This window comes from Propithecus coquereli, unplaced genomic scaffold, assembly GCF_000956105.1.
Source record: "Propithecus coquereli isolate 6110/MARCELLA unplaced genomic scaffold, Pcoq_1.0 Scaffold1, whole genome shotgun sequence".
Lineage (NCBI taxonomy): Eukaryota > Metazoa > Chordata > Mammalia > Primates > Indriidae > Propithecus > Propithecus coquereli.
In genome coordinates, this window is record NW_012133857.1 from 27025954 (window position 1) to 27046930 (window position 20977).

Sequence of the window (20977 nt, forward strand, 5' to 3'; positions counted from 1 at the left end):
CATTTCAGTAGTAGCATTTAGTACATCTGCAGCGTTGTACAAACATTACTCCTATCCAGTTCCAGAACATTTTCATCACCCCAAAAGGAAACCCTGTACGCATTAAGCAGTCACTCCTGCTTCCTTCCTTCCCCCAGCTTCTAGCAACCACCAATCTGATTTCTTTCCCTATGGATTGGCCTATTCTGGGCAATTCATACATATACAACTGTCCAGTGTGTGGCTTTTACTAGCTGGCTTCTCTCATTCACTCAACGTTTTCAAGGTTCTTCCATATGGGAGCATGTATCAGTATTTCACTCCTTTTCAAGGCTGGAATAATATTCCATCATATGGATACACCGTATTTTGTTTATCCGCTCAATGAGGTGAAGGATGTTTGGGTTGTTTCCCTTTTGGCTGTTTGCTGAATAGGGGCTATGAACATTCATGTACACACCTGAACACCTGTTCTCCATTCTTTGGGGTCCATACCTAGGAGTGTAATTGCTGTAAAAGACATGGCACGTGCTGTGTCTTTTGTGAGCCATCCTGTTCCTTTAGGAAGCAGAGGGCTATGCTGGTATGTCCTGGTAGCCCCTCATCCCTTGCAAACTTGACTCAACATTTCTGCTGCTTGGGAATAAACCTCAATATCTAGAACGTAGGGTCACTCATCATTTTTCTGGAGCACAAATAGGACTTGAAACCACTGTGAGGTGAGCGCAGCGTAACAAGATCACTTAGAACTAATGCAGGAGGCCGGCTGGGTCTGGTTCCCTAGCACAGACCTAGCTCAGCGGTTTTGGGGTTTTCTGTCCTCCTGGAGCATGCTGGGAGCTATTGTGCAGTGATAATGTTTTCATAAAAAACAAATGAGTTGGAGGGCCACTGAATGTTGAAAACAAAACAAAAAATTAGCCTGTGATTCCCTTTTGGCTATTGTGAATAGGGCTGCTATGAACACTATGCACACCTGCATAGACATATGCAGAAGAAATACCTAACGACCCATACCAAAAGTTATTCCTTAGAAAATCAGGACTTAGGCAATTCAGAGAAGATCATAATTATGGAGAAGCTAAACCTGGACTAAACCTTCCAGCATCCTCTTTTGTTGTCACTAATCCACAAGGCTTTAATCTACGTTAATAAGTAACAGTTCAGGGCAAAAATGCAGTGATTCCTAAATACTTCACGCCTGTTGAGTCTTTCTCCCTCGGTCTTGATGAATGGTTAACTACCACAAAAACTATTTTGCCAATGGTGGAAAAGGGAGCTGGGAAAATTTACCTTGAATATAACTTTGAGAAAAATTAAAAATTAAACTAAGTAAATAAGTGACTTGCCCAGTGCTTTGGAATTAGTCAACAGCAGCTTGGAAAAATCACACGGCAAGGGTTTTCTCCTGGAATCCTAAATCCTAACTAGGGCATGGGGGCTGGGTAATCAGAAAACAAATCCAGCCCATGCTATCCGGTTTTAGCAGCTTTTGGTAATATTACTTCCTGAAAGCCTCTTTGATTTATGCTCTGAAAAACAGCCAGAAAGTTCAACTAGGCTTATTTTAATTTCCAAAGGTTTTCTCTCTCTTTTTTTTTTTTTTGTTTGAGACAGAGTCTCACTCTGTCGTTCCAGGTAGAATGCAGTGGCGTCATCATAGCTCACAGTAACCTCAAACTCCTGGGCTAAAGCGATTCTCCTGCTTCAGCCTCCTGATTAGCTGGGACTACAGGCACACACCACAACGCCTGGCTAATTTTTTTTTTTTTTTAATCCTGCCTTGGCTTCCCAGAGTGCCACGATTACAGGCATGAGCCAACGCACCCAGCCCGGTTTTCTCAAATTTCATTACAGCTTTTACAAAAAAACCTCTAGCAAGTGCATAAGTAACACCACCAGCCTCCTTGAATTTCATCACACACTATAATTCAGAAAGAAAATAATCAACTTGCTGCGCTAAATTGGGTAGCTTGCCTGTTGCCCTGCAAGCTACATGTGCCTTTAAATGTTCTGAAATTAACAGGGCGAAAAGAACTTTCTAAATTTGAGAGTGAGGAAGACCTAAAATAAACTCTTAAGGTAATATTTTATTCAGCCAGGTAGGTTGGCCACTGGGTGAGTCTAAAAAGGATCATTTAATGCAATGGGTAGAAATTGTCTTTTCTTAAAGATTGTAATCAAGTTGCTTTACACTTCCAAATATATCTTTTGGTGCAATTCCCTAACCATGGAGGTAAGAAAATCACTGGATATTCACTCGCTCTACCTTTTAAGGTTGTTGATTTTCTCCATGGATGAATTTGTCATTTCTAGTGCCAAATGACCATTGTGGGATGTCACAGAACCAAATAGGGAACTTGACGGCACAGGGTTCCATGAACTCTGTTACATTCTCATGTGACAAGAAACAGCAACAGCAAATCAATTCGTCTACCATTGCTTTAAATAAAAACAACACCACCCCACCCCCAGCCCTCGCCAAAAAGCAGTCCTTACCTCAAAGCTCATTTTAAAGTCCGCTATGTAGAATTTAGGCATTTTTGCCCCCAAATAGTATTAATATATTTGCAAGAGAAAAAGGAGGCAGAAATAATACTATGGAGTCACTCTGTAACTCCATAAAGTCATTCAGTCATTCAACCAACATTTCCAGTGGACCAGGTTCTGTGCTAGGCACTGGGACACAGCCCTGATGGCTTCCTACTCACCTTCTCTGCCTGTTATGACACCCAGGGTGGCAGCTACTCCCAGTTTGCGGTCCCATGTGTTAGGTCAGCTGGCTAACTGGTGACACTGGGGTTTAACACCTAGGGCTCCCTTGTGCAGTTGTGTAAGCAGATGGGGGTTTCATAACAGAGTGTGTAATGAGTCAGAAGCCATCAGGGAGAGAAGAGGAAGAACAAAGGGGAAATTCCAACAAAGCTGGGGTCGGGGGTCTCAAGTGGCAGCAGATGAGAAGGGGAGTGAAGGAGAGCATGAATTAGCCAGGCAAGGAGGGGAAGGGGACATTCTCAGGAGGGGCCCAGCAGGCATGGGGACTGGAGGTGAGAAATGCCACGAGCAGAGAAGTGGGAGAGAGGAATGACCACAACATTTGGGGGTTTTTAGAGCAAATAATGTGAGGTTTGGAGTATTTATGTATATATTTATTTATTTTTAGAGACTGGGTCTCGCTTTGTCACCCAGGCTGGAGTGTAGTGGCATGATCACAGCTCACTGTAACCTTGAACTTGTGGGCTCAAGCGATCCTCCTGTCTCAGCTTCCCGAACAATTGGGACTACAGACACACACCACCACACCCAGCTAATTTTTACTTTTTTTGTAGACATGGGGGTCTCGCTCTGTTGTCCAGTCTGATCTATAACTCCTGGCCTCAAGTGATCCTCCCACCTCAGCTTCCCAAAATGCTGGGAATACAGGTGTGAGCCACCATGCCCAGCAAGGTGGGGTATTTAGAGCATCCCTAATCCCCAGTGCCCGGCACTTCTCGAGTGATCAGTAAATATTTGTGGAATAAATTAATGAGGAAGTGAGTGATAAAGAACTAATATCCAGCCTTGTGCACACATCAAAACGTGATCACTCCCTGTTGGAAACTTCATGAAAATCTTCTTAACTGACTGACCAAGAACCTGTGGCTCATTTCTAACTTTTCTCTGTTAAGGAGATGAACTTGGAAATCATTCTACAGCCAATCTCTATAAAAGTCCTCAGACTCCAAATATGTATTAGAGTGGCCTAAGTCCCTGAACTGGGCCAAACAGCACCAGGGTGGGCAGTTCTGCAAAGGCCAGACATATCTGAGCACAGCTTGTCCGTGGCATTGTGACAAGAAAATAAAACAGCTGTTCTTACAGGAAAAACAGAGTTTGCTTCACTGTTCTAAAAGTCATTTTAGAATGTCCTAATTCTAAAGAGTTAAAGAAAAAAGATCATTAACAGGCATTGTTCTACGCCTTTCTCCTTCCTTTCTTCCTCCCTCCCTCCTGCCCTTCCTTCCTTCCACCCAACCATCCTTTTGTCCCTCCATTTATTCATAGATTCATTCATTCATCAGGTGTCTTTGATGCTGTAGGTACCATATTAAATGCTGGGGAAAATTCTGGTGAACAAGCTTCCTAACCTCAAATAGCTGATTTAGGGGAACCTGAAGGGTGGCTGGATTAGCAAGTGACCACCCAATTTACTGGTGAGCAAGGACACTTTTGATCTTAAAAGTAGGAGCAATTAATAATTACACTGGGACTGCCCCAGGCAAGCAGGACACGTGGCTCTTCCTGATTCGATCTTTGAAGGTGGCTGCCCAGCTGTGGTCAACATGCCTTGTTGCTGGGGGACAGTGTGAGCAGGCTGCTGGCAGGCTTTGCATATACGGGGAACATAAAGGCTTTTGATGGCGCTTCTCCCCCGTTCAGCTGTCCCGGGCCTTACTCTGCCAATTTGGTGTCACTCAAGGGCCTCCCGTGGTACTCCACCCACCCCTGCCCCCCCAGGCCTCTCCCTCTTCAGACTGTCCCCTTGGGGAGCAGAGGGATGAGAAAGCACATTTGCAGGAGGATGGCTGTTGAGACTTGCTTTCCTCATGGCTCACAGTCTTTTCTGTTTGTGAATGGTTAACCTCTAGGAAACTTCTCAAGTAGAGGCTCAGGTCAGGCTATCTTCTTAAGTCTCCTATTCTTAGAAGGAGTTTGATAGTAATATTTGAGTAAGGTTTTAAAAAGACCCATCTGCACAGCACATGCAAAGATGTAAACTTTTAGGCATATTTTGTAACGATCAGAGAAGAGGAATTTCCTCAGTGCGTATGTGGCAAGGTTTTTCCGTTCTTTGGGATTTAGCAGGAATTATAAATGGCTTGCATTTTTGTGATTGGCTCTAGCATCTTCAAAAGCTGGCTAAAGTGCGTGCAGCTTAGATTCATTCCTGAACACTCTCTCACTTTCTGCTCCTTGGACCAGTTACACAGAGTTGAGTTTGGCATGAGACGCAGCGGTAGGTTTGAAACAAGAATTACAAAGAGAATCAAGAGGTCACACGGAAGGGAGAGAGACGACAGGCCCTCCTCTTCCTTCTATGTCTGACACTGCCAATCCAAAAACCGTAAGTGATGATAGATAATTACTATCTCCAATATTCTCAGAGCAACTCTGCATAGTTATTTTATCCCCATTCTACAGATGGTGAAACCAAGGCTCAGAGAAATTAAGGATTCTTGCTCTGAGTCACTTGCCTAATAGGTGGCAGTGCTGGGATACGAACCGAGATCCGCAGAATGTTACAGGCTCTGTGGTTCCCAATCACTTGTGTGGCTCGAGTGCAATTAACGTGAACTGTCACTGCTTTAGGCATTCCTCCCTGCCACCATCTGGTGGGAGTAAAAGTAAAGAAGGAAAACAAGCAAAAAGACTGAGTAGATGGAGAGGGTGAGTTTCCTAAGGAAAAGAAATGTCTGCAAACAACAGAAATCATCCATTAGAAGCAAGGGACGGGGGGTGGGGGACAGGGCTTGGTGGCTGGGTCCCCACGGGGTAGAGAACTCAGCTGTGGTATCTCATGATGGTTTAAGAGAACAAACTTAGCATCAGGTCTTGCTTCTTCCATTTGTCAGGTGCTAAGTATGTGACACTTGGAAAAAGGACATCGACTCTCTGAATCTCAGTTTTCTTGCCTGCAAAATGGGATGATAACAATACCCACTTTGTCTAGCGGTTAAATAGATCAGGTGAGGTTGTGAACATAAGGTACTCAGCACCGTGTCCGGGGTGCAGTATAACTGCTCCCCAAACTGTACCCTTTCCCTGCAATCTGAAAGCCCTTTCTGGTGGGGAAATCCTGTCTTATTCACTATCTCTGCACCTTAACCAGCATGAACTTTCTTTTTCATTCCAACACCAGTGGACATAGTTTTGCTCTCTAATTCTCTTTCTCCCCTTTTCTACAATTTACTCTTCTGATCTGGAAACAGAGGCTACCTCCTACTAACGTCTTACCTTCCTAGGCAGACCTTCCCCTCAGACATACTTAGTGTTTTCTCTTACCAAACATTAACTTGGAGTGGGGCAAAAACAAGTCTGGTCTTTTTCTGAGTCGACTAAGCAGTTTCTTTAGATTCTATCATTTTTTTTTTTTAATGTTGGAAATCCTGCACGAATGAATCAGGGTTTCACACGAGTGCCCATCTTCTACCTGACAGCCAAAGTCATAGAAAGAGGAAGAATACAGAGCAGGTCCTACCTACGGCCTGCCCTGTGGCTGTTTAAACTAATACAGAATGAGCAAAGCTGGATACACATATTTAAAATATTCCTTCCAACTCCCCCTCCTTCTGCGAAAGTTATCTGTATGCATTTGGCCCAAGGCCTGTTGAAGTTTTTTTTTTTTTTTTTTTTTGAGACAGGAGACAGCCAGACTCGGAACACTCAGGAACACAGACAGACACAGGAATTGCTTAAAAACAAGGAGCTCTCCCACCCTCATTGGAGCGAACGCTGGAGTCTGTCGGTGAACCTTTTTGGGAGACAGCCAGCATTGTCACCGTGCTCGGTGGCTTCTCTGGCTTCGTAGGGAACAGATGTGATGATAGCACGGGGGTTGCGTGAAATGCCTGGCAGGTGCCCCCTTCGTGGCTCTACTTACTTCTTGCCATTCCTCTGCCCTCCAAGCGTAGAGAGGACACGGCGGGCCTTGGCAGGCGCGTTCCGACTCCGGTCTGGTGTGCGGGTTGCACTCGGTCTCTCTGGCGATTTTGTGTGTTCCGATCTGACAGCCCACATGCCTCTGCTGCACGCCTCGGCCACAGGACACGGAGCACTAAGAAGACAGAGGACGTGAGTGGGAGCTTCGGCTCATTTATTTTTTTGGGCGGGGGCGTGGGGGGTGTCGAGGTCATAGAGGAGGGGAATGCACTCCTAATCCAATGACTTTCATAGCGATCACATCACTTTTCATTTCCAATGAAAGGGACCCACATAATGTCTTAAATCTGGAAACTCACTGCCTATCAATGCTGGAGAGTGAGGCAGGTGCTCAAGTTTGGACGAATCTCTAAAGTTAATAAAACTCTTGGAGGACTCAAGAGGTTGGCAGAGATCATTATGAAACATTTTAGTTAGTACAACCTAGAAATAGTGCTGCCGTGTGAAACGAAAATTCTAAATGATTTCTATCCTGGAGGATTTGAGGTTCTTGAAAACAGTAGACACAGCACTACACAAGAAGAATTTCTTGGCAGATTAAAAGCACAACCCAAGGAAAGTAAACTACTGAAGATTTTAAGCCCTTATAAGTAGAATTATTTTCTCTGGTCTCTTCCTTTTCTTGCTCCTATTCCTGGAGATAGGGGAATTTTTGTTTTCAACCCTGGAATTCACTAAAGTATTTGTGTCTATTTACAACCTCAGATGAATATATGAAGAATAAAAGCTGACAAGGAAAAATCATTTCCTCGGGCTTAATGTTTTCAGCCCTTGAAAAATACTGTTAATCATGCTGAAACATTTTGTTGACCCAGTTGCAAAACACCATATTAAATCTGCAATTAAATTTCCTCTAAATTAATTTTTTAATAGTTTCCTCATTGCTGGGTTTCATAATCTCACTTATGGGCAGGCCAAGAATTATTGTCTTTATTAAGGTTTTGACAGTCAGAAATTGAAGGCAACATTTGGAAAGAATGGCATATTATTACACTTAGCTATTAAAAATTATTTTCAAATTTTTGTGATAGCCCAGCCTCCAATAATTTTTCTGGTGTTGAGAAAACAAGTTTAACATACATTAAAGCCATATTCCTAAGAGGAAGTCTTCTTAAAGAATAGAATCACGCTCTTTCAAACCAGAAAGAAATTCTTGTCCAATTAACCTGCAGCGGCATTCAATTCTCTCTGAGGCTAATGGAAATTTACTATCAAGAATCACACCCAAATGGATTCTGCTGAATATTAATTTTCTCTCCATTTCAGATTTTAAGAAAATAGGTGATGCTATTCGGAAGGTAGCTTGGGAAATCGTATTGTTCCAGATGAATCTATGCCAGGGAGGAGGCCCATACGTTCACATCAAAGCTAGCTGAACAGAAGAAAATATTTTGGATCAACATAGCTACTATTGTTCGGGTTTAACGGTATTAATTGGATTGAATGAGTTTGTGACCCACAAGAGACCAGACTTTTAAAGTCATTATGTCCTGGGTGTAATGGGAGAGTTCCTGAACACAAGTGATGAGCTTATGTACAGAGAATGGCCATTTAATGCTCATTAGAACTACATGAATAATATTTCCCATCGATTACACTGGAAAAGAATGAATTGTAACATGGTAAAGTTACCACACCAACGACAGAAATATTCAAACAGCATCATCAACAATAAACCACCACCACCTAAAAGCCCTTTCGCTATTTGAATTCGGGTTCTTACATATAAAAGAGTACATTTCTGGAACAATGTATCCAAATAGAAATACAAAGAAAGAATATTGTAAACAAATTTGAGTTTGGCATAGGGCTGATATACATTCAAAATCTCACAATGTTTTAATAACCTAAAGAAAAATGAAAGCATGTTAAAGACTTTTAGAGTGTATAATACTTTTCAGCTTATTAAGGAAATGAAACCTCTTTTTGATGCTATTGTTATTGAATAAGTGACTTGTGGTTCAAGGATTGCGAGCTATTAATTGCCGTAAGTATCCAACATTTAAAAAATAACCTCCTTACAATGTCCAGTAATTTTTCAAAAGACAAATTAAGACACAGGAAGGTTCAATTTTACAATATGTTGTTCTGGCTTCTGATGTTCACAAGGTCAAAGCCAGCTTTGCAATAACACATCCAAAAGTTTCGACATGACTTAAATGCGCAGCAAGGTACAAACCCTGCCTTTCTGAATAATGCATCCATGGTAATCTTTGCCCAGAATGAGGTGCGCTGCATCAGAGTTAGTCCTCTGTGTTCCACTCTTTCTGTGCTGTCTCAAGGGAGGCAACAGTTTGCATACAGAGCCAGCAAGGCTTGCTTGGAGAATTCCAAGAGATTTGTGCAGAAACCCCGTGAATAGAACAGCATCAGGAAGACATCTGTGACCCTGGAGGTAGTAATGGTGGTGGTAGTAGTGGTGGGGTGTGTGTGTGTGTGTGTGTGTGTGTATGTGTGTGTGTGTGTCAGTGAATTTAATTTTTCTTGTTCTGTTCAGTATACTTTTTAGTTAATTTGCAGAAGAAAACATCTGAGCAACCTCTATGAATGTGCCCTTCCCCCAGCCATCATTCTAGCCTGGCAGTCTATTTGTACAGGTTTGAAAATCGACGCTTTCAGTTCTGAAATACTGAGCTGGGAGCTGTTTCATTGCTCTCTACTCCCCACTGTGCAATGCTAGTATGCAGAGCTCACCAACTTAAAAGGGGCACTTGGTACTTATTTCCATAGGCAGAAGGAATCTCTGTGGAACTTCTGATGTTTGGAAAATCATAATATACACTTGAAAACCTGGAAACAGGTTTACATACTTCTAGTACTACTGCTGAAATTATGGTGATGACACTGAAGGAGGCACTAGCTTGAAGAATAACTGTATAAACCAACTATTATAAATAGTAATAACAATAATAATAGCAAACTTTCACTAAGCACTTACTGTATGTCAGACTCTACACTAGGGTTTCTAAGCCAAAAAATGCTTTTTTGTGGGGGCTGGCCTGTGCATTGTAGGAAGTTTAGCAGCATCCTTGGTTTGTACCCACTAGATGCCAGTTGCATTCCCCTTCAGCCCTGAAGTTGTGACAACCAAAACTGTCTCCAAATGTCCCATGAGGTACAAAATCACCCCCAGTGAGAGCTTAGCTCTATGCTAAGCATTTTATATAAAATATAGTTTAAACTTCCTAATAAACCTTTTAGGTAGGTGCTCCACAAATAAATAAAACAGAGATAATCACCCTAGCTCAAGCAAAAACAAAAACAAAAAAACAAAGTAAAATTAGTCTCAGGCAACGTAGCATGGCTACTGTGGATTAGAATTTGGCTCCTAGTTTTTCAATATGGTGCTAGTATGACGTGGTCTTTCGTAATCTGTCAGCCAGGGGTGTGGGTGAGAAGCCTGTATTCAAACAATGCAAGATCAATGTTCACAGTTCAAAGAAAAACAAAATACATGGAGAAAAGTCTAGTTTCATCACTGACGATATGTACATGGTTTCCTCAATTTCTCATAGAACACAAGCCACACATTTGCCATTAAACACGTGAAGAACATTTCAGAATCAGACACACAACTAAGATGCTCTCGTTGTAACTGGAAGAAAGGTCGTAACCAAGAAGGGCTGGTAGATCCATAATGCAATTTGCCAGCTTCCGTTTTGGCATTAAGCACTGAAGATCTTTTAAAAATTAATTCTTATTTCATCGAGGCTAAGACAACACTGATTACAGACACACCACTATATTTTGTATCACTAAGGAAGAAAATAGGGCCATTAATTAAATCATGACACTCCTCTGTTTGTGCTGCCCATCCTCGCCTCAACGGTGTTGGACTGTGGGAAACACCTGCATCTCAGGGCTGATGGCAGATTGACTGATGAATTCGTGATGGGTGAATAATGAAGTGTGACTTTCATTCTAATCTGATCATTTATTCTTTTTATTTCTGATCTTTATTCAAAAAAAAACACCTTTCTATAAGAATAGGGTAAGTTTAAAAAATTTTACTGTGGGATGCTTTTGTATCGTGGGAATTCAGAGTCTTCATATTTATCAGTCCGATTCAAGAATCTGATGCTGATTTTTGTCTTAAAATTTCAGGGCATCCTTAGCTCTTGATCAAAAAAACAGCTAAACAAATTGAACATAAAATTTTGAGGGGAAAAAAAAACTCTCTAAGACTTTATTGAGGCTACCCCCCTGCCCTGCCAAAAAATAAACCTGATTTCCTTTACAAACTCAAGATTTCAAAAGATGTAGAAATGAAACATTCCACTCTAAACCTCAAAACACCAATTTTGGGGTGGAAGCTGAAGGTCAGCAGGGCTACAGCAATCTCCTGTCCTAATATTCTACATGTCTTATTATCATCAGACATGTTGACATGATGAGAAATTGCACTAATTATTCTTCCTACCTTGGAGACAGGATAACTGGACTATATAGCTACCAGCAGAAAACAGAAGGACCAGATATGAAAATCTTCCAAATATTGTTGCAAAAGGACAATCATTACTCTTGCTTAATATCTCTGCCTTCAGGATACTGCTGTTTACCACCCAATCATGGGTAAGCCAATAATCTTTAATCATGCGGATCGTCTTTCTCCATCCACCATTGGGTCTGATTATTTGCAGGTACATTTCTAAATTGCACAAATCGAATTTTACCCAGGCAGCACCCCGTCTTGCCTGCTTTTATAATTCATTTCTACAAACCAAACCAGGACATTATACGGCTGGCCACAGACCATTACATAACTGTGTTTACTTGCATTTTCTACAAAGGTGACTTGACTTTTCTAAGCAATGTTTTGAACAGGTGCGTTTTTTTTTTTTTTTTCCTGGGGAGGCATTCTGATAATCCTATTACCTTATGTTCACAAAACCCCCCAGGGTTTAAATCTAATCATCCCAGCTTTGTAAGCAATTTTAGGCTTCCCATCAGATCACATGATGCTGGATTAAAACTCACTCTGTGTTTACCAATAAAGAGCAAGAGATTTTTTTAAATTGTCTTTTCTTGTGAATAAATTGGCCTTTAAAATGAGCGTCATTTATATGCTCTGAACTTAATATTCAGGGGGAATACAAACAGTTAAGTAGAGGCCGAGGAACATAAAGAAAAACAACAGAGCATGAACGGCTACAGGAGGACAAGCTAATTAGCGTGGTATCTTAAATAATGTTAGCTGCAGGCTTTGACGTGAATCGAACAGCTCCAAAAATAAAAGGGCTGGAAGTTAACAGATGACAATGGTCACTTAGAGAAACCAGGAGGAAGGGTGACCAGTATGAAATACTGCCTTGAATGTGTTCCCTTAAGGAAGCCAGAGGAGAAACTAGCTCTGGGTGGGTACAGAGTCTTTGATTGCTTAATTAAAACAAATACACAAACACAAACCCATGTTTCATTATGATAAAGGCCTCGAGAGGGATAAGGCTATCGTGCTGGGGAATGGTACACCATGGTTTACGTTTCTGTGACACGGAATATGGCGGGAGGAATGGACGACAATAACGCCAGCTCAGGGCAGTTAAGAAAAATTCAGGTTTCTGCAGGAACTTTCCATTAGTCATGTGGAAACGGAGGATTCGCTAATCCTCCCCATGTTAACATAGCTATGGTTTCCGGCTCTCGAAGAATCAATTCTAGATAGGTGCTGCCCACCTTGAACCGAGTTTCCCACCAGTTCTCAGGAGTTATCTGCGTGATGCTTCACTGCATGGAAGCACCAGAAATTCAGCAAAACCTCAATGAATCAGATCAATGGAGAGAAGGATCAGCGTTAAATACAGAATATTTTAAAAGAAATTGTGCCTCATTACTTTGAAGTTAGCACCTTCCACCAGGCTGAGAAAATGTACAAGTGAGGAGTTATGAGATTACTCTAAGGACCAGCTATGAATGGCTTTAGTTCACATACCCAGTGTTTACAGGTAAACAGAAGCTTTTAAAGTTCCTGTTTCAAATTCAACAGGGAAACTCTCACACCGAGTTCCTGACTAGCTTAGGAAATGTTTAGAATTAGTGGAGTCTAATTATAATCGGTATCTTGGGTACTCACCCTCTCTTCCCCATCTCATACACACATCACACTCATCCAAACAAAATATTACTCTTGAGAGTCTATTAGATTCAAGACCCCTGCAAAGCACTTGGCATTCATTATTGCATTAAATCTTCATAAGAACCATATGAAATAGGCTCATTGAGGTTAAACAAATCACCCAAGGTCACATTGCTAGAAAATGACAGAGAACTCTCCCTTCTGTCCCCCACCTCTGTTGTAAACAGTCAAATGGGCAGAGAAATATTTTCTAATACTTTCTATAGACAGCCCTTTCTTCCAGAACCTCTAACGTAAATTCAGACTCTCCCTGCCAGATGACTACCGTCAGCTAGTGCAATCTGAATTAGTGGTTTTCTACGTGGTGATTAATAATGCAATGTCATCAGTGAAGTATTGAGGGGCCTTCTGTGCTAGGTCTGACACCAATTACCTCTTAGAATTCATCCTCAGAACCATCCAATTATAGATATTTTCCAAAGCTCCCAGGGCTGAAGTCCCAAGGTCTCACAGTTAGTAAGTAAGTATCCTGACTATTTAGGTAAAGATTCCTCCCTCCCAGCTCCTGAGCTCCCTTCTGTAAAACCAAAACAATGCAGAGAAACACAAGCGAACACGCTGGTATCAGCCCCACGGCCGAAGGTAAGGAAGCAGTCGGGAGAGGAGAAGCAATGCTCACCTGACTCCAAGCGCCAGCCTTCCATTTAGGGCATCTTCCTCCTCGGCACTTTCTGTGCCCATGTGGCTTAGGAAGGTGTTTACAGTAATCACTTTCTAAATGGCTTCCATCTTTTGCCATGCAGTAAACATTTCGTTGTTTATGCCCTCGACCACAAGAGACAGAACACTGCAATATAAAGCAATGGCAAGGTTGTTGTTGTTTTTTAATCACATGGAGTTTGATAAAAAACCGGCGTTGTGAGATGTTAAGACAATGCCTAACAAGTTACCGTTCCCCTCTTTTACAGCTCCATTTTGGACTATATCTCAAGGCTCAATAGGGAAGAAAGATGGCACTGGGGGAAAAAATGTCCATGGCATTACAGCAACAACCCTGTACGGCATTTTGGCTCACTCAACGGTGTGGGTAAATCCTGATAATTTAGGCAAAAAAAACCATGCTCATGAACCTGAAATTACCACGACATTCTGATTTGAGGAAGTCCTTACTATGAAATAATAAGATCTTTCTTCAACAAAATGCCTTGTGATTCACTGATTGGGACAAAGGTGCACAATTAAATGATTTAAGGAAACTCTTCCACCGTTTTCCAGAGGAAAAGCTCTCATTTTCCCAGTCCACCGGGAAGAGGTGAAAAAGGCACCTTAGAGGCTGAAAGGTAAGCTAGCAGGTGAGTCCGTGCCAATTTCGGGAGGGAGGCATTACCTTTCAACTTTGATCTGCAGGTTCACTGAACTGTTTTAAATGTGACCTTGTCTGACCACATCTAAGAAACTTGACTTTGATTTCAGATTAGGTTTCTCAGAAAGGTTTAGGAATCAAAGTGCCCATGGAATCAGGACAAAAATTTGATATGACAGCTTCTCGTAGAACAGGCAAGAGGCTGGCCCCAATGAGCGCACGGAGAGATTCAACGTCCATTGCCTCATTAGTGATTACAGAAGTCATTACCGCTTGGATCCTAAGCTGCTGGCTCAGGTTTTCAAGACACATTATTTCCCAATGTAATGTTCTTGCTTTTTAGAGGGAAATGAGTTTAAGAATGAAGAACAAAATGTGAAAATGCAATGAAAACAGATTTCAAGTGTCACTTCCTTCTATTCAATATTTTTTATATCCCCCATTAACTTTGTGATTTTTGTTAACTTAAATTACCAGCGTGCCCTTTTATGCCTAATATATAAATAGCGCCATGTAAAACATGTAGCCTAATATTAATTCAACCACTATTACCAAGCATGCTCAAAGTTACACCATTCATAAATGTGCTACAGATGTTTTTCTAGTAAACACAAACCATTATAAAAACTTCAATAGTAGTTGATAGGGAAATTAAAAAAAAATATATTAATACATTTGGCTTTAACTTTTTCACTTTAGGAGGTAGAAACATTGCCGTTTTCATTCGAACTCTCATCTTATGAATATTGTGATGTGGATGTAGTCATTCTGAAAATCTTAATAGAGTTTACAGTATGGAAGGAAGGAGTTCAGTTTGAATATCTATACCAAAATAAAAATATCCATCATTCAACCTAAAGTGTTTTGATGTATATAAAGACTTTGGGATATAATTATAGAAGGCATTTAGAATGAGGTTCCTAGAAGTATCCTACAAATCTCTGAGAGTGGTCTAATGACTTGGACACAGATAATCCCTATTATGAGTGACCAATTTTAGTATTTTAAAATGTTACTTAGACAAGAAGATAAGGGCACAATTAGAATTTGGGATGAGCTCATTTGTTTATTAAACTTTTTTTTTGGAGACAGAGTCTCACTCTGTCACCCTGGGTAGAGTGCAGTGGCATCATCGTAGCTCACTGCAACTTCAGACACCTAGGCTCAAGTGATCCTCCTGCCTCAGCCTCCCAAGTATCTGAGACTACAGGCGTGCAACACCATGCGTGGCTTATTTTTCTATTTTTAGTATAGATGGGGTCTCGCTCTTACTCAGGCTGGTCTTAAAACTCCTGAGCTCAAGCAATCCTTCCACCTCAGCCTCCCAGAGTGCTAGGATTGCAGGCATGAGCCAGTGCCTGGCCTGTTTGTTCAACATTTATTGAGCAACTGTTATGTTCCAAAAATTATAAAAAGTACTAGGAATATAGCGATGAACAAAACTCATATAGTCTCTCCCCTCATGGAGCTTACAGACAAGTGAGGGAAACTGACATTAATTAAATGATGACAAAAATAGGCTGGGAGGGGTGGCTGACACCTGTAATCCCAGCATTTAGGGAGGCCAAGGCAGGAGGATGGCTTGAGGCCAGGAGTTCAAGACCAGCCTTGGCAACATAGGGAGACCCTGTCTCTACAAAAAATAAAAAATAAAAAATTAGCCATTCGTGTGGTGGCTTTTGTGCCTGTAGTCCCAGCTACTTAGGAGGCTCAGGCAGGAGGATCGCTTAAGTCCAGGAGTTGGAGGTTGTGGTGAGTTGTGATTGTACCCCTGCACTCTAGTCTGGGTGACAGAGCGAGAAACTGTCTCTTAAAAAAACACGTGTGTGTGTACACACACACACACATATATAAATGATTATTCATTGAGATGAGTCCTATGAAACAAACAGGCTAGAATGGTTTCATTCCAGGAAGAGGGCTCCCTGAGGCAGGAATTCCCTGGGGTCAGACCAGCAGAGCTCAAAGGCCATAATAATGAGTTTGGATTTCATTCTGCACAAGATAGAAAATCAAAGAAGAGTTTTAAGCTAAACTAAGACATAGTCTGAATTTTGTTTCAAAAATTTTACTTTGCCTACTGAGTGCAGACTGAATGGGAATACGATGTGAGTGGAAACAAGAAAACTGCTCAGGAAGCTACGATATTTGTCCAAGCAAGAAGCAATGGTGGCTTGGGTAAGGGTGCAGAACACCCAGGTTGGGGAAGTTAGTGGATTTAAGGTTTGTATTGTGTTTTTAGGCAGAAATGACAGTTTGGCTGTGGGGTGGAGAGGAAAGGGTAATACCAGGGATGACTATTCAGGTTTCTGATTTGGGCAACTAGACAGATGGTCCTAACACTTACAGAGATGGGGAAGACGGGAAGAAACGGCACTGGGAGTCAAAGATATATTTATTTCTAGGAAATGGGTTGGACTTAAAGAGTATGGAATCACAGGTGGCAACGCTTGCTTGATTAGGAGGAAGAAACACAGCTGGCTTAGAGTAATCAAATGAACAAGGAAGGACTTAAAGTAAGTCTATCTGTAGGGACCGTCATTTCAATACACAAACAGTCCAGTCAAGCAGTCCCTTAATATGAAGGGCAAAAAGAAAGTTGACAGAAATACTAATTTAGTAATCAGCCGTGGTCATTAGAAGATACAGCCTAACAGCAGGCAATTTATAGAGGCAGAATTAGAAAAGGCACGACACATTTATTATATGCCAGACACCGCCCGAAGACTTTATATACATTATCTCATTTAATCACCCAATAACCCAATGAAACTCAATAAGAGAGAGACAGGTACTGTTATTGGAGACAACTGGTCTTTTCAAAATGGCCTAACCACAATACTTTGTGTACTGCTTCCCACATGACTCCAGCACAAGTGGATACGTATCCATTGGGAACAATAACAGCACAATGAAAAATAGTTAAATTTTTGGCAACCTCACTGATCATTTATCTGTGGTGCAACCAACATCTGTTGTTAATGAAATGAAGATGAAGTAATTTTTCAATATGATGCCTTAAAATTTTTTTAATATCTGGATTAGCTGCATCCTACCCATTCCTATGTGTATTTTTCTCATTTGGGGATTTGAATGAGATTGACTTGGAAAAAAGGATGCAAAACTTTAGCATGACTCACCGCACATACTATTTTCCTAATATTGTTGAGATCTAAAAGCGATTAGGAAATTCTCAAGATATCTAATCTGATAGTAAACACCCTTCATTTAATGCTAATTTACCAATGAAGAAAGGCAGCTGCTCAAATCTAACAGGTTTATTAATGGATCTATTATGACTTCATAAAGGAGCTGTCGTTTTGACAATCAAATAAACACAAGTTTCACCTTTTATATATTTTAAGGGAAATTTCTGTCTGATCTTTTCCAGTCTTTTCCCAGGCATTAACTTTTACACCAACGTGCGTCACTGAGATATAATAGTTAAATTTAGTGCGTCATCTAGTACATGTTATTTATTGGCTACATATCTGAGAGTTCTTGCTCTCGGGAATTCCTTAAATTTGCAGCTGAAATAGCCTCCTAGTTTGCCAATAGTCCTCTTTTCTCCTGGGGAAAAAAAACCAACTTGTGTAAGAGAATGATTTTTCTCCCAACTTTGAGCAAGACTCTCAAACAATGTAATCTCTGCTTGTTACTTAGAAACGCCAAGGTCAGCATCCCAAGTGTGTGGGCTTTCGGGCTTTTGTTTCTGTGAGGCCGTTTGAAGGGGGTGTTGGAATGTGGAGCTTTGTTCAGATGTTGTGTTAACACTTTCCACTGACTAAGGTCTAAGAGTTTAAAATCCTTGCATTTCAACTCATCTGGTGGAAACGAAAGTCAAAGACGTGGGCAGTCTATTCTTAACCTCTACTGAAGGCTTGCTCTCTCTCGAGCAGTAGCGCTGGATACGGTGCAGGTGGATTTGGGTCTGGTTTGCTTTTCCTGGTTTTAGGGGTACCCTGCATCAATCCTCTCACTCACACTGAGGGGCATGTTCTCTCAGCCACCGAGAAACCACAAACAGCCCTGTTGTGTCTGCCTGGATGAGAAGGGTTACAGACCTAAAAAGAGTAAGATCCCCAAGGATGCTGAGGCTGCTGAGGACCTGGACATCCAGACGGAGATGGAGCTCCACATCTGGTAAAGATACCATAAGGACTCAAGAAAGAACAAGAAGGGGAAGGTGGAGGTCAGGGACGCACACGGAATCTGGCCAGAAATAAGCTTCTGGGTGGGGCTAGAAGATGCTGGGGCTTAGAGAAAGCACTGGACGGGGAGGGGTGGGGACCAGGGCAGCTGAGCTGCCCAGATGCTGCACACGTGTGAGTTAATGAATGGACCAGAGGAGGCAGCCCTGCCACAGTGCCTGGGCACAGTTCTACATATCAAGGTGATTCCCATGTCCAAGCCATCTGCGCAGATTGAGATTCTGTACATATGAAATGCGTAATGGGGACACGCTGATCAACCAGTCCACATTTCCAACCACAGGACTGGCTGACAGCGGGTTAGAAATAACCAGGTGTGAAAGGCTAAAAGTCGTGTCATATACTGGAACTCATTACCAAGTTAAGTCAAGACTCTTCTGATCTAAACGTTTTTGACAACCAGGTAGATAATCATCACTCTGAGACAGGTGGGCGAAGTTCTGTTTTGAGATGGGAGACTGCTAATTACTCTTCAAGACTTTTCCCCTGTGATTCTACAGAATATGCAAATAACATTTAAATCGCTTCATTTAAAAAAATATTCCGTTGTATCTTTTCATAACAACAACAAGCTCTTTTTGATTCTACTCTTATTTTGACTTTGTTTAACAAAGCGTAGTCAAACTTTATCAGGAAAGTCTGTTATCAGAGAGGACGCAATGCTTGTGCCCGAGGTTCAGGACTGCCCTTGTCGATTACAGCGACAAATGGAGTGAATCTCGCGTGAGCGTCAAACCATCGGGACAGGCAACAACTGCTCCACCAGAAAAAGAACGTAAGTGCAAGGAGAGAGGATGAGACATCTGGTTTCAAACATTGTTCAATAGAAGGCCTGGAAGACCTGTGGGCTTGTCACCTAGAACAAATATGGTAGCCGCAACTCACCCATGTTTATTTATCGCTTTCCACTCTGTAGCCAGTCAGCAAATATTTATGGAAATGAATGAACATGTGAAAGCTACAGCCATCACAGAAGAAGGGTACTATAAACTATATGTCATGTTTTTGTACAGGTTGGAAAGTAAGAACCACCTGGGATCTGACTCACAGTGCTAATACCGAACTAATTTGGCACAAGTTATTTAGATTCACAAAGGCCACCCCACAGCACTCGTTCAGTTTGAACAGAACTTCTGAAAATCACAGCAGGAGTTTTCACCGTGTTCTTACTGTGAGCAGGAGGCTGGATTGAAGAACACTGGTTTCTCTCATTTAATCCCAACAGCAGCCTGGTGCCTCAGATACTATTAGTATTCCTTTATACAGATGAGGAGACTGAGGGTCAAAGAGGTGACATCCCTTGCCCAGGGTCACAGAGTCAGGAAGCGGTAGAGTTAGGCTAGGAAGATAGCATATCTGTCACCAGAACCACCACTTTAATCCTTACGCTACACTGGAAGGAGGGCTTGATTAAGACAACAGGCTGCTCACCTCCACTAACCCATGGTGACAAGAGAAAGCGAGGACCTCAAGAAATGTCTCTTCAGACTATTTTAGAATCACTGATTCCTCAGTCTCCCAGAGAGTGGCTATCCAATGTTAATATTTCTGACTTCGATACTTTCTTCACAACGCCTTTAGCACCTTGGGACGAAAGATACAACAAAAAGCAAATATCCAATCCCGTCAATAAAAGGCCACATTTCCCCTGAACGGAAGTTACACTCTGCTTTTCTCTTAGCCATCTTTTGAGGATTTATTAACCCTTTCAGGCCTGCCTGATGTCACATAGTGAGTTATCAATTCTGTTGACTGAAGAAGAGCTCTTTACATGGTCAAGAACGAAAAGGTGCAGGTTGTAAATTCTGGCCTGCCAGTCACCAAGGAAAAAAAAAATCTCTGGACTGTCTGAGCTGTTGAGCATCTCAAAGATTATTCAGTCCACCTGTTTATTTCTCAAATTCAAGACTAGAGAAATGGAGACATGGCACGCTCAAAGTCCCATAGCAAGGAAGGAGTAGATGCACGCTTAGGAGGTTTTTGTCCCTAGCAGAGAACACTATTTGGTGCCAATCACACTGGCGGTTTGTGGTCAGGTTCTGGTGTTCTGCATATTACTCAGGAACCACAGCTAACCAGACACCTTGATTCTTTCCATTCCAAACTGGGCATGCTCACATAGAGCTAGCGTGACGGGCGAGTACAGATGGGCAAGGCAGGTGTAGATTCTGCACCTGTGGCTTTGAGGGACTGCCAACACCAACATAAACAAGAATGAGCGTAACAACCTCTTGTTCCGAGGCACCAGTTAAGATCAAATTCCAAGAGGGGCTTGTGCCTGGGTGCCAACACAGGAAACAACAGCTGGCTGCAGGAGGTGCTTCTCTTTACTTTGCTCTAAAATGTAGCACGAGTTTGGGAGTCAGACAGACCTGGGCTGGCATCCTATCTGCCATGTACCACTGGGTACCACTGGGAGGCAAGTGACTTAACCTCTCTCAGCTCAGATTGGTTGTCTGTAATATAGGACAACAGCAGTATCTATACCCAATATAGTTGGTGTTACGATTAAATGACACGATGCATATAAAGCTCTCTGTATTTTCACCCGATAGCATAAAAATAATACGTTTTCACCATCACTACTATGATTGTTTCTACTCAGTAGGGTCTTTTAGCATATCTTCTAACATGAAGTTAAAAAGGTGAGTA

The 20977-nt window shown here is 41.8% G+C and overlaps 1 protein-coding gene across 1 annotated transcript in view; it reads right to left on the reverse strand.

Annotated features, from left to right (window-relative positions):
* Positions 1–20977, reverse strand: part of ADAMTS9 (ADAM metallopeptidase with thrombospondin type 1 motif, 9) — a 189036-nt gene that overhangs the window by 27573 nt on the left and 140486 nt on the right. Inside the window, exons 29-30 of the mRNA XM_012639039.1 lie at positions 13431–13598; positions 6620–6793 (exon numbers count right to left, since the gene is read on the reverse strand). Of these exons, the coding sequence (XP_012494493.1) occupies positions 6620–6793; positions 13431–13598 (342 nt within the window). The remainder of the gene's footprint in view (positions 1–6619; positions 6794–13430; positions 13599–20977) is intronic.